Source organism: Pantherophis guttatus, chromosome 2 (genome assembly GCF_059756535.1).
Source record: "Pantherophis guttatus breed Tessera chromosome 2, ASM5975653v1, whole genome shotgun sequence".
Taxonomy (NCBI): Eukaryota; Metazoa; Chordata; class Lepidosauria; order Squamata; family Colubridae; genus Pantherophis; species Pantherophis guttatus.
Genome location: NC_142064.1, coordinates 80,055,049 through 80,068,589, shown reverse-complemented (window position 1 = coordinate 80,068,589; position 13,541 = coordinate 80,055,049). Strand labels below are relative to the sequence as shown.

General features: G+C 42.6%; 1 protein-coding gene across 1 annotated transcript; it reads left to right on the top strand.

Moving 5' to 3' along the window:
* Positions 1-202: 202 nt before the first annotated feature.
* LOC117661543 (cyclin-dependent kinase 4 inhibitor B-like) lies at positions 203-13,281 on the top strand. The gene is made up of 3 exons (XM_034410522.3): positions 203-360; positions 1,907-2,675; positions 12,564-13,281. Exons 2-3 carry the CDS (start codon positions 2,532-2,534, stop codon positions 12,819-12,821), a joined length of 402 nt encoding a protein of 133 aa, XP_034266413.2. The 5' UTR covers positions 203-360; positions 1,907-2,531; the 3' UTR covers positions 12,822-13,281.
* Positions 13,282-13,541: the final 260 nt, after the last annotated feature.

The following is a 13,541-nucleotide window of genomic DNA, read 5'->3' as shown; positions in this document are numbered from 1 at the left end:
TTCCCTAAAAACAACAGGGTAAAGAGTCCTAATCAAAGGTTATGCTGTATTTAGCATAACCATCTATACAGATGACTGTATAATCATCTGACAACTCAAGGCAGTTCAACAGCACAGCAAGTCTGGACTTGTCCTGAGATCCTTTTTCATAGGAGATATAACAGGAAGTCCAAATTTTGTGAGCTTGGAGCCAGGCAAACCGTGAGTTTGGTCCCTTGAAAACAAATGTTCAGATTGCAGCCTGCAAGGATGATGAGGTCACTGGAAAAACGAGTTTGTTAATATCCTTGTTTCTGCGCGAACCATCAAACTCTAAAGAATCCAAGGATGTCTCTATAGAACTGGCTAGCTGTTACAAAGGTAATGTTAACTTTTTCTTATTTGGGGGCTCTGGCAATATATCTGTTTGTAAAAACTATCTCTGTGCTCCAGTGGGTGGATTGAAGAGTGGGGAACTATTTGGGGCTGCCCTATTTGCTCTCTGAATCACATGCTTTGTGTTACTTCAGGTATTTCTACTGGAATGCACACAAAGATCCGGCTAGTTAAATTGGGATGTATTTCTGAGGGAGCTATCTATGTTTACAAGAGAATCCTTCAGACACAAAACATAAATATGTCAGACTACTCCCAGGCACACAAAACAGAATTAAGTTAAGTGCTCTGCCTGAACCCACCAACTCCCCCCCACACACACACACACACAAACCCATTTTGAATAGTCCCAAAGGTGTTTTTTCAAGAGGCAACTGGACTTTCTTGTTTTTTCCTTTTGGAGACGTTTGGTTTCTCATCCAAGAAGCTTCTTCAGCTCTGGCAGGAAAGTGGGGAATGGAAGGATTTATATTCCTTGCAGACAGCTGGTCATTTGCATCCTTTTAGAGCAGGGATGTCAAACTCACATCATCATGGTGGCATCACGTGACTTATCAGGACTTTTTTCCCCTTCACTAAACTGGGCGGGGGCTGGGCCAGCACATGACGCATCTGGCCCACGAGTTTGACACTCCTGTTTTAGAGGGTCCTTGAAGCACTTGGAGGCTTATCTGTGTCCTCAGGGTCACCTGAGTAGTGCTCCTGGTTCCTGTATCCTGTAGTCTGCAATTTTATTTCCTCTGGGAATCCATTCCTACTCCCACACCATTCAAAGGGTGTTCATCTCAAATTGTATAGCTGAAAGTCTGTAGAGATTCACAGTCATCCAAGTCATGGTTGTCCCAAAGGTGCTTTTTCAGGAGGCAGCTGGACTTTCTTGTTTTTTCCTTTTGAAGAGTTTTGCTTCTCATCCAAGAAGCTTCTTCTATTTTGAACAGGTTCACCCAACATATCAAAGTCAAAGGTTGGGTTCTCCTAACACACACAGCCTATTCTAGCAGCGTGTGTGAACTGATCACAGCCTGTTTAAAAAAAAAAAAACCGAGCTGGCTATTTCAACCTATACGAAATAGCATCAAACCGTCTTTGTGCTCCTCGCTCACTGTCCCCCAAACGAAACGACTCTTGGCCATTCCTTTTCGGCTTAAAAGTCGGACTGGATGAATTTAACCCTCGACAGTCCGACATCAAATTGCACAGAGCAATTCGGGAGACAAAAGGAATCAGGGCGTGCACATACCTACATCCGCGGGCGCATTCACAAACATACGCAGGTAAGTCAAAAGACTCCCGTGACGAGTTGCTCATAGGCTTCAGGGTGGAGTTGTGGACTGTTACCATTTCTGGCCATAAAGGAGCGTAGAGCTCTCACTGGGCAAAAAAATGAGTTTCAGTTAACTGGGCAATAGCCACACACACAAGTTGGGGAGGGGGGGGGGAGCATAGCCCGATTCACTTCTGAGCAAATGTGCCAAAGTGTCTTTACTTCGTTATGACCAACATCTACGTGTGCTGCCTTTACGTCACGCAGGGGACTTTGCTCAAAACCACCGTCCAATCACAAGAGGAAGCGGAATCCCCCAATCCAGAATTCTGCCCCTCATTCCGGGCGTGGGACAGAGCAGCTCTAAAGAGGCACCGAAAGGCGGACGCTCCATTCAAGGCAAGAATTGCAGCATTCTCCGCCAAAGTTCCACAGCAGGCGTCGGCACCGGCGGATGCGCATGCGCCCCCGCAGCTCAGTCGCTTGCTTTGTTTCCCTATAAACGACCGAGAGAGGGCGCTAGCGGAAGCCTTGATACAGTAAAGTTCCCAGAGAATTAAATTCCCAGAGAATTAAATCCCAGCCTGGCCAGGCGCGAGTTGATTAAACCCGGGCAGGCTGAGAACAAGGGAACAACAACGATCCTCACTCGTTCTGTTACCTTGAAGAGAGGAAAGGCGATCGGTGGGAGGAAATAAAACAAACAACAGCCGAAGAAGACGGTAAGCTCGAAGGGAAGGAGATTGTCCGAGGAGTTGGAGAGGAAACCAGAAGGGCGGATCGTGAATCTTTGCAAGACTGGTGCCCGGGTGTCCAAGAGAGAAAAGGAACGGAGCCAGCCGCTGGCAGATGCGCTAGGCGCTCGTCCCTAGAGAACACTGCTGGGTCAAACATGGAAGCTCCAAATGGAGACGAGCGGCAGGCAAATCAACTGGCCAACGCTGCCGCCCGCGGAGATCTGGAGACAGCGACGAGGCTGCTGGAGAGCGGGGCGGATCCCAATGCCACCAACGTCTTCGGCCGGAGCCCGATTCAGGTGGGACCTTCTTGGACCGAAAGATCAGAGGTTTGACTGTAAAAAGGGAGGAGGAGGAGGAGGAGGCGGCGGCTGCACTTTCCCCTGACGGCTCAGCATGCTGGGCTTCAAACGTTTCTTTGGCTTTGAGGGTCTTACCTCGAAGTCGGGGGGTGGGGGGGGAGCGGGAGGCTTTGCCTTCGGGTGTCTGTTTTCCACCTTGGTCGCTTAAAAATTGCAGCCCTTGATCAGGATACAAGACGCCTCGAGCTTAACTCGAAAGCTATTTTACTCAGGGTTCAGGCTCGGAGTAAAGAGCTGCAGCCCAAGAGGGACCTCAGGGACCCTGAGAAGTCTGTCGATCTCTCCATTTTCTCTTTCTCCCCGGCTTAGCCCCCTCTTAGCTCTCCCTGCCACTCACTCTCCCACACGCGCCGTTCCTGCCACTTAAAGAGTCCTTTGGAATTTAGAATTAATTCATGAACCGTAAGAGTGTCTACCGTAGCTGAGTCAGCAGCTCTGAAAGTACATTATATGCCGCTCCTGAATAGACGAAGCAGAAGTTTTGTTTAGGGCGGACCGTTTTTATTGTAGGTGGTACTTATTGTCTTAGTTCCCCCCACCCACCCCTTGGGGGAAGACAGTGTGACATTTGATCAGAACCGAATCTCTGCTTCAAAATTTAGGAGAACCTTTTGTCCGAGACCTAACCAGAGAAAAGACTATGTCCACAAACTTAAATAAGAGAATGAAGGGCAAGAATGAAGGGCAAGGACTAAATATTAAATATGCTTCTATCCCCATCCATTTTACCAAATAATTATTAAAACTATTTCGCAGGAAAGATAGACTATGCTGCCTCATGATTAGTATAACTCATTCCCCCCCCATATCTAAATTGATCAAATTATATTATATTTTATATAAGGAATGTCTGGGTGTGCAGTAAAAGAAGTAAAAGGGAAATAAAATAGAGGGGTGATATATATATTTTTCAAAAGCAAAAGATATATATATTTATAGATATATAATAGAATATGTGTGTATGTATCACCGTTTTAATCAATTTTAATAAGATTTAATCACCCTTGCCTCCTCCTACATTTTTAATTTTTATATGCTCTTCGTATATTTTGACATTTTGCCTAGAGTTCCTCTCTGAGGAAGATTGACAGTTCAAAAAAAAAAAGGGGGGGGATAACCATAGGCCAGGAGGGGAAAAAAATGCATTTCTTTTTCAGAGGATCATATCGGAGGATATATTCTCTTCTCAAGGCTGAGTGAGCTAATATTTTTTAATGTGCCTTGCGTTCGAGCCACATTCTGAGAACAATGCACGACTATTTCTCACTGTATTGCTTAACTGATTCGGAACCCTTCTCAACAATCCAGCATTATTACAAAACAACCCAGATTACTAAAGTCTGGAACTAGTTGCAAATCTCATGTCATATTCATCTACTATACAGAACTGCAGCAAATAGATTTAACGTGGAAGGGCATGGCGAGGCAAATGGAGGCAGGGAGATGATTTTTCCTTTCTTTTTCCTTTATGATTCTGTTTGCACGAGAACTTCGTGGACTCCTAAACTCGGAAAGGCAATGCAACTAAGCACTATTTCATTCCTTGGAAATCCATACCGCCCCCCCTCAAAAAAAACCCCAAATACTGATATTTCTATTCCAAAACAATTGCTGAGGGGGGGGGGGCTTAGATGTGTCTCTGAAGGCGAAGGAATAACGAAATGTAACCATCTAAGTAGGGTACTCACTGTATAGGACAAGCCAATTTTTCGTCTCTCGCGAAGCTTCCCTGCAAGCTGTGGCGCAATCTTGGGTGTCTCTAAGGTGATCCAGAAAAAAAAAAATTAAGGACCCTTAAATGGGGAAACTATTGGAAACTGAAAGTGCAGGCATATTGTCTCATCTTCGAGGTATGCCTGAACTCTGAATAAACAAGGTAGGTAATTTCCACAAGGTGGAAATTACCTATGAAGCCTAGACGGAAATTATTTCGGAGAAATCGTGTGTATGGCAGGTCTCTATCCTTCCAAGTTAATTACGTTTTGTGCCTTGACGATTCTACTCGGTGTCCGTCTCCCCGATTGAGCTCCAAAACTTTAAATTAGAAAGACCAAAACGCAAATACGGACAGTGCTTAATATCGCTCTGCAAAAGATACCGTCTGCATCATTACCTCTCTCGGGAGAAAAAAAAAAAGAAAAGATCATGCTGGTTTGATTTTAAGAATTCGAGGTAACCAGAGAAACGTTGGTTTCCCAAAAGAAAGTGGGGGGGGAGACCATTCCAATAAGAGTTTTAGATAAAGTTTATTCCCCGAGCAGCTTTTCCCCAACTCCAAAAGCTTTAAAATGCGTTCACGAATTTGCCAACAAAGGCAGGTTAGAGACGGCGGTCTTGGTAGTAACAGCAAACACTTTGAATCTAGAAGCGCCGCTGATCAATTATACCGGGGCTTTTCCCCGATCGTCCGATCAGCGTTTTTGCTTCGGGAAATGTATTCCCGTTTTCCTATTCCGTGGCAATTGGGGTTCATTCGATTAAATCGTGTCTCGTCGTTTTATCTACACGTTTCTTCGCCGGTGTGAGTAGACCGTTACCGGATAAAAAACAGTCACCGGTATGATTACGGGAGATACAGAGAGCAAAACAAAACAAAACTTGATTTTGTGAGGCCATCTTTAAAACGACGAATATTACACGTGGAATGGTATTGCATTGTGCTTGTGATAAGGTAGGGTGTCCATTATCTCGTTGCACGCGTGTAAATTTGCAGCCTGCCTTTAACGATTGCCTTTCTGAACTCATTGGACTGTAATTCCAATCGTCCTCAGCCAACACAGGGTCACCATCTCTATTTAGTACTATTACAGAATAAAAGAAACGGAAGGGACCTTGGAGGTATTCTAGAATCTAGTCCAACCCGCTACCCAGTCAGGAAACGGTTTCAGACAAATGGTTGTCCACCCTCTTCTTTAAAACTTCCAGCATTGGAACATTCACAGCATCTGGAGGCAAGTCGTTCCACTGTTTAATTGTTCTAACTGTCAGGAAATTTCTTAGTTCTAGGTTGCTTGTCTCCTTGATTAGTTTCCATCCATTACTTCTTGTCCTGCCTTCTGGTGCTTTGGAGAATAGCTTGACCCTCCCTCTTCTTTGTGGCAGCCCCTCAAATGTTGGAACACTGCTATCATGTCACCCCTACTCCTTCTTTTCATTAAAAAAAGGTATATCCAATTCCTACTAACTAAACTTTACACTGAGGTACTGAAAGGGACTTCCTGAACCCTGTTACTTGCGTGTAACGGAGCTTTCTTTCACTCAAAACATCGATAAAACCGTTCTTGCATTGCAACCACCTCTTTTACTAAATCCTCCCGACTTGCTTTCCTTTCAAGTCACTGGGGCTTATTAAAGCGAGCTCTTCAGTCTTAGCCAAAAGTCTCTAATAAACACGCTAGATTATATAGCCCCGTTCGCTGGAGCAAACGTTTTTCTTTCTTTTTTTCTTTCTGGTTTTCGCGCGTAGCTTTGCTGCTTCAGAAAGATTAAACGCTCTCTTTTCGGAAATTCAAACTTTTTTTCTTTTTCTTTTTTTTTCTTTCTTTTTTTTTTTTTTTTGCGATCCGTCCTGTCGAATTGCTTGCTTGACGCGGTTTTGCTGAACTGCAAGGCTACCCCGCACGCACGATCGCCGTGAAAATCCATCATTCGGAGCAGCAACGCGGTCACACTTAAGTAAAACGTTGGGTTCGAGTTTGAGAGGTTGTTGCTTGGATTGGTTCAGTTTCCCAACGGGCTTCACAAATCTCTTTTAACAAAAATGTACTCGCCTACCCAGATCCCGTTTGCATTTAGAGAGACAGCCCCACCCGGCATCTTATTTGCACGGCGAGTGCAGAGAAGAGCAACAAAGATGATTAGGGGACTGGAAGCTAAAACATATGAAGAATGGTTTCAGGAACTGGGTATGTCTAGTTTAATGAAAAGAAGGACTGGGGTGAACATGACAGCAGTGTTCCAGTATCTCAGGGGCTTCCACAAAGAAGAGGGAGTCAAGAGCCTTGGTAGCGCAGCAGACTAAAGCACTGTTAAGATAACACCAGCTGCCTGCAATTACTGCAGGTCCAAATCTCACCAGGCTCAAGGTTGACTCAGCCTTCCATCCTTTCAAGGTAGGTAAAATGAGGACCCGGTTTGTGGGGGCAATAAGCTGACTTTGTATAAAAAAGAACACCGCTTGGGGGGGGGGCGAAAGCCCTACTAAGCAGGTATATACAAAAGTATGAAGGCTATTGCTTAACGCATTGTAAGCCGCCCTGAGTCTCCGGAAAAGGGCGGCATATAAATCGAACCAATAAATAATAAATAAATAAATATTCAGCAAAGCACCTGAGGGCAGAACAAGCAGTGGGTGGAAACTAATCAAGGAGAGAAGCAATTTAGAACTAAGGAGAAATTTCCTGACAGAACAATTAATCAGTGGAATAACTTGCCGCCACAGGTTGTGAATGCTCCAACACTGGAAGTTTTTAAGATGTTGGATAACCATTTATCTGAAGTGGTGTAGGGTTTCCTGCCTAAGCAGGGGTTTGGACTAGAAGACCTCCAAGGTCCCTTCCAACTCTATTATTCTGTATTCTGTTTTATTATTGAGACTTTCTGTAGACGTTATCAGTCTTTTATAACATTAAATGTCAATATTTGATCTTGATAAAGATGGCTCTGTGCCCAGTCCCATTTAACTCTCTACCTGTTGTCCAATTAGTCTGTTTTTTGTTTGTCTCAGACTTTTCTTCCTGCTTTTTCATTTCTGCTCTCCACGCCTTTTCCAGGATCTCACTTTTTCACTATTGCCTGTCTGGTTCTCTTGCAAAGGCCTTCTCTGTGATGCCAGTTCTGGGGTACTTATTTTTCCTATTTTCTAAGATCAGGGACAATTGTTCCCTGAAATGAAGGAACACGTTAGAGCATATGAGGTGAAATAACACAAGAATCCATAGTCACTTGATTCCTGGCATTAGAAAAGCAATAAAAAATGAAATGGCAGCAAGTGAACTAATCCCTTTCCATATTTGCAAACCCTAGCACAACCCAGTGTTTGGCAAGACATGCTCTTCTAAATGTACGCCCTACATTTCTAACGCATTTGCATCACTGAAGGCAGCTAGCCACAATTTACAGTAAAGCAGGACAAGATTCAATTTAATCTTGACATTAAATTCTCAATGAATGAGAAATGAAAACCAAACTAACAATATGCTTACCTAGTAAATATTGAAAAATAAGAGCAGGCCCGAACATGATAACATCTTCAAGAAACATTTTGCATTAACCTCTGCTGTGGTATGTCTTCCCAAAGAGAAAAGTTTTATCCAGTCATTAAAGCGCTCCATGGCATAGGGCCTAGCTATCTTCGAGACCGCCTGCTGCTACCGACGACTTCCCATCGACCCGTGAGCTCCCACAGAGAGGGCCTCCTCAGGGTGCCATCAGCCAAACAATGTAGGCTGGTGACCCCCAGGGGGAGGGCCTTCTCTGTGAGGGCACCTACCCTCTGGAATCAGTTGCCCCCAGAGATAAGGAGAATCCAAGACCTCAGCGCCTTCCGCCGTGCCCTTAAAACCCATTTTTTCCAGCAAGCCGGGCTGGCTTAAGAAGAAATTTTAAATGTTTTAATTGGTTTGTGATTTTTAATTTTTGGGCCAAATTTATATATATTTTAATTGTTTTTTAATATTTGTATTTCATGTTCTTAATTCTGGCTGTACACTGCCCTGAGTCCTCAGGGAGAAGGGTGGTATATAAATTGGAAATAAATAAATAAATAAACAAACAAATAAATAAATAAATAAAATATCAACCAGATTGGCCTTTTGTGGCAGGGAATTCCATAGGTGAGACAAGGCCTCGGAAAAGCTATTTCTTTTGTCACATCAAATATTTCTCTGCCACAACTGTGATCTAGACAAAAGAATTAGGGAAGAAATAGCCTATATTGCACTTGGCACTATCTGTTTTCTTTAGGAGTCTGAAGTGCATCACCAACGCTGAATTGTGCCCAGAAGCAGATTGATAGTTCGTGCAATCCTTTTAGGATCAGTATTATTTGAGGCATATACCCATTAACAGTTTCTGCATTTAGGACCGATTGTGATTTCTGAATACTATGGTGAAATAACTCCCAATATTGTGACACATGTTGCAATAATCTGATAAGATTAAACTAGGGGCATTTCCCACTTGCAGCTAAGTACAAGCACAAACATAGTACAACAACTTTTTTTTCCCCATGTGTCCCTTATGATACTGACTACATCTGCACCCACCTGTAAATGAGACATATTTAAGCAATTCTTGCAATGTTGGTATTTCCCCCCCTTAAGCCAACAAGTTTCAGGCTAGATATGAAATGTGTAAAATCTTTTAGGCTTCTTTGCACCTGACTTCCAGGGAGACTGCAATGGTATGAAACAGATGGGACAATACCTTCACACAGTAGTGGGGATAGACTCTAGTCTAAAGCATGTATTGGTGTATATGCTTGGAGCCAGTTTTAATTCCTGATGACTGCTTTGACAAGATGCTACAGTCTTCTTGGCAACATTTTCAGGAGTTGTTTGTTGCTACCTTCTTCCTAAGACTGAGAGAGAATGATTGGCCCCCATTTACCTAAAGCAGAACCCAAATTCCACAGTCTGCTCATTTTCTAGCCCTGGTGCCTTTAACCACAACACAAAACTGGCTCCCTTTAAGACATGCATTTCCCAGACCAAATCTGATCTCACCAGGAATAGAATAGAGATGCGTGCAGTTGGTACATCAACTTAAATTGGATAAAGGGGCTCCTGGCTGCAGCTGCCATTTAAGCCTCCAAATGCTAAACATGAATCTCCTAAACTGCAAGCCAGATTCTTTAGGAGCACAGGAGAGCATGATCCATCCAAACAGGTGGGAATCCTATTCTAGAGTCTGCCTGCTTTCTTAATGGGAATATCCCTCAAGTGTCTTGATTGCCTTACTTTATTAGCTTCTGTGAACCCATTACCAGTTCAGAACATCAGCCACTTCCCAAGTTAAAGAAAAAGAAAAGTTAAAGAAAATTGATGACAATATATTCCAATTGTCTAGTGATTGTGAACTTCTAGCCTAATTTCCTGCATTCTCACAATCCTGTCTGTGTGTGTGCTTATTCAATTGTTATTGAAATTATAACATATGAACTCTGGATAGTACAGAAAACAATCCTTGTAAATTATTCCCTGTAGGCAACATGAGGCCAATATCATAAGGACAATAGATAAGAGCCTTGATATTCATTTTTTCCCTCCATCCACCCCTCCCTCTCTTTCTCTCTCCCTCCCTCCCTCCCTCCTTCTCTCTCTCTCCCTCTCTCTCTGTCTCTCTCTGTGTCTGTGTCTCTGTCTCCCTGTCTGTCCCTCCATTTTTAGAGCTTTTCCTGGATGAATGGTAGGATGGGTGGACAGAACCTCTTTAAGGTTGAACATCAGAAAGAAATGTTTAATTACCAGATTTTCTCAGTGGTAACAGAGAATAAATTGAATTTATTTGAATTGTTTGGATTACGCTAAGGGTGTACTTGACCCTGAGATTGCCCAGTGTCAATATAATACTTCACCACTATCCAAATTGGTTCTTTTCAAAGAAGTTTTCTGACAAATAAGGCTGCCATGAACCAATCACATCCATCAGAAAAAGAAATTATATGCTTTCCTTCAGATTTCTAGGTATTATATTTTACTTTTAGTGAGTAAAATAAAACTGACAGCTCATCTGTTGATAATTTATCAATTGTTATTTGATACATTCAAGTCTGATTGAAAAGCCCTTTGTTTTCAAAATATGTAGTTTTTTATAATGGCATATGGTATGTCATATATGCTATGCTGTGCTGTGTGTGTGTGTTGTAACTATGCTAAACTCTACAAGGCAGACCTAGAATTACAGATGAATTGAAATAATTTTAAATTATTTTAAATATATTTGAAAAATAAATATATTTATCCCAAAGGAAGATGATGCTGAATTTAAAGTAATCCCCACTACCACAAAAGAAGGCCTAGATGGAAAATATCTCAGCTGTCCCAATATCATACTTTCAATTACTGAAAGATAACTGTCTCATTTTACAGAGAAATTACTAGGAAAGAAGGAAAAGAAAGGAAAGGAAAGGAAAGGAAAGGAAAGGAAAGGAAAGGAAAGGAAAGGAAAGGAAAGGAAAGGAAAGGAAAGGAAAGGAAAGGGGACCGTTCCCCAGTAAACATAGTGACAAGGGAAAGGAAAGGGGCCAGAATAAAATGGGGCAAATCTTTTTTTATTTCTGGAAGTTTTAACCACTGACAAAAACCAGGGAGAAAAAACAGGTCAGACAAGCCACAATGGAAATATCCCTTTCTCTTACAGGATATGACTTTAGTATCAAAGCTAGACACCCTGGTTTTCTTCAGCAGTAAAGAGAGAAGAAACATAGTCCAAGTTCCTTATTGGCCTTTTCTCATGTCAGTTTCCCACTAACCATATAAGGCTTTAATTCATCCTTGTGTCAACATCACTAATCTGTCTTACCTCTGATGTAATACCCATTGCCAGATTTGCAGGTCTTCAGATGTTGTAGATATGCTGATCGGTTTTCTCTTCTAATTTAGTTGTCCCATTAGCACATCATTAGCCAATGGGGAAATGCATTTCATTCCGGATGCTGGAACACATGTGATGTGGATTGGTTGGGCAATTTGAAGACCTCCCCATGAACTCATCTAGGCAGATTGTCCATTTTTCATCCAACATTCCATTGGGGAAAATTGCAACGTGACATTCTGAAATTCCGAAAGATGGAAAGATGACTCTACCACAAATGTGCAATTATGAATAAAACAGGCACCATGAAACACGCCCTAGGGGAGTTATCAGGGTATTAAAAAGCCCAACAAATCACTTTATGACTGTGCTAAATAACTAAGTTCTGTAAAAAAAACGTAACTGAAATTGGTTAACCACTAGACAATCATGTTTTCTATTTCACTGGAGAAAAGTCATGGTGTGCAAAATGACCTCTGCTGGAAATGAGATCAGAAGGAAAGATGGGGGTTAACATAGCATTATGCAGTTGCTATAACTGTTAGTAGAAACAGGACTTCATCTTCCTGCGATTAATTTAATTTCAGAGGCCATCTGCAAGTGTTCAGAATAGTCTTACACCCCATCCAGGGGTGAAATCCAACAGGTTCTGACAGGTTCTGGAAAACTGATAGCAGAAATTTTGAGCAGTTCAGAGAACTGGTAGCGGAAATTTTGAGCAGTTTGGAGAACTAGCAAATACCACTTCTGGCTGGCCCCAGAGTGGGGAGGGAATGGGGATTTTGCAGTATCCTTCTCCTGGAGTGGGGTGGGAATGGAGATTTTGCAGTATCCTTCCCCTGCCATGCCCACCAAGTCACACCACGCCCACCAAGCCACACCCACAGAACCGGTAGTAAAAAAAAAATTCGATTTCACCACTGACCCCATCCAAAGGCATGAAACCCTTGCTATCTGAGATGCTTCTTTCAACAAAAAAAATACCACCACTTTCTCTCTTTTCATTCTTTTACTCTGTCCTATCCCATTGCAAGCTTTAAGACCAAAGGTATAGCTCCAGATTCGTTCTGTTTTAAAGACTACAATTACGCTTTGGGGACTATATGGATGTGTGAAGATGGAAGGAGACTAAAAAATAAAATCTTCAAATCAGAGCAGCTCCATTTAAAACTAGGATGTTACAGACCAGATAAGGTTGGCTATTGCCAAAAAGGGAGCTAAAGTTTATAGAGGACAAGCATGAAAAGCTGCCCAGTCAACACTCAGCTTTTTACTTTTTCTGCCCTCCAGGTTATGATGATGGGAAACTCCAAAATGGCAGAGCTGCTGCTGCAGAGAGGAGCAGATCCCAACCGGCCAGACCCCTCCACAGGTGCAATGCCAGCCCATGACGTGAGCCGGGAGGGATTCCTGGACACTTTGAAGCTCCTACACCACTGGGGGGCTCGCTTTGATCATCTGGACAGATGGGACCACAGCCCGCTAGACCTGGCAAGAATGAATGGGCACAATCACGTGGTTGATTACTTACAAGAATTATCTGGTTGAAATGTTTCAATGTGATACACGAAGAAGCAGTAGAAAGACTGGAAAAGGGAATGCTGCTGAAAAGTAATGAAAATAACAGCAATAAAGACCATGGTAGCTTGGACAGACCTGGGACGGTCATACTGGATGCCCTTTTTTCCTCATGGAAAGACTAGAAGGTACATGCTCTTTCCGACTGAAAGTAGGGTCTTCTTTTTTTTTTTCCAGGCTATTCTCATAAAAAAAAAAAACATTAACTGCATATAGGGAATTTATCAATTGGAAAAATTATGAGTTCTCTCTTCTGGCTTGCTAATTTGACTGTATATGTCCTCAGATTTCCTCCCCACTTTTCTCCTCCCGCCCAAACGGAACTGCAACTCACCATAGAATTCTCTTCCAACCCTTGCGTTGTACTGCATGGTTCCAATGGTTTTATGTTCATTTGTCCTGCTTGTTCAAAATAAATAATTTATTCCTATTTGGAGAAGAGTGGACCCGAAAGATCTTCAGATGAAGCACCCTTTCAAACCTGCTTGGGAACGCAATGCTCCCACCTACACACACACACACACACACACACACACACACACACGTACACATCTAGCTGTGCCACAACATTTGGTTTCTCTTTAGACTTTTTCCAACAGATCCGACAGCCTGGCAAGATTTCAGCCCTCTGGCATGAATGGCCAAGAAAATGCTTTTGCTAAGAATAGTGCGACTTGCCATTTTATCAGA

Bases quoted from the DNA above. Each gene is read 5' to 3' on its own strand.
- LOC117661543 (XM_034410522.3), top strand. From the start codon at position 2,532: ATGGAAGCTCCAAATGGAGACGAGCGGCAGGCAAATCAACTGGCCAAC. The intron at 2,676-12,563 runs GTGGGACCTTCT...TCTGCCCTCCAG, and splicing joins TCGGCCGGAGCCCGATTCAG to GTTATGATGATGGGAAACTC.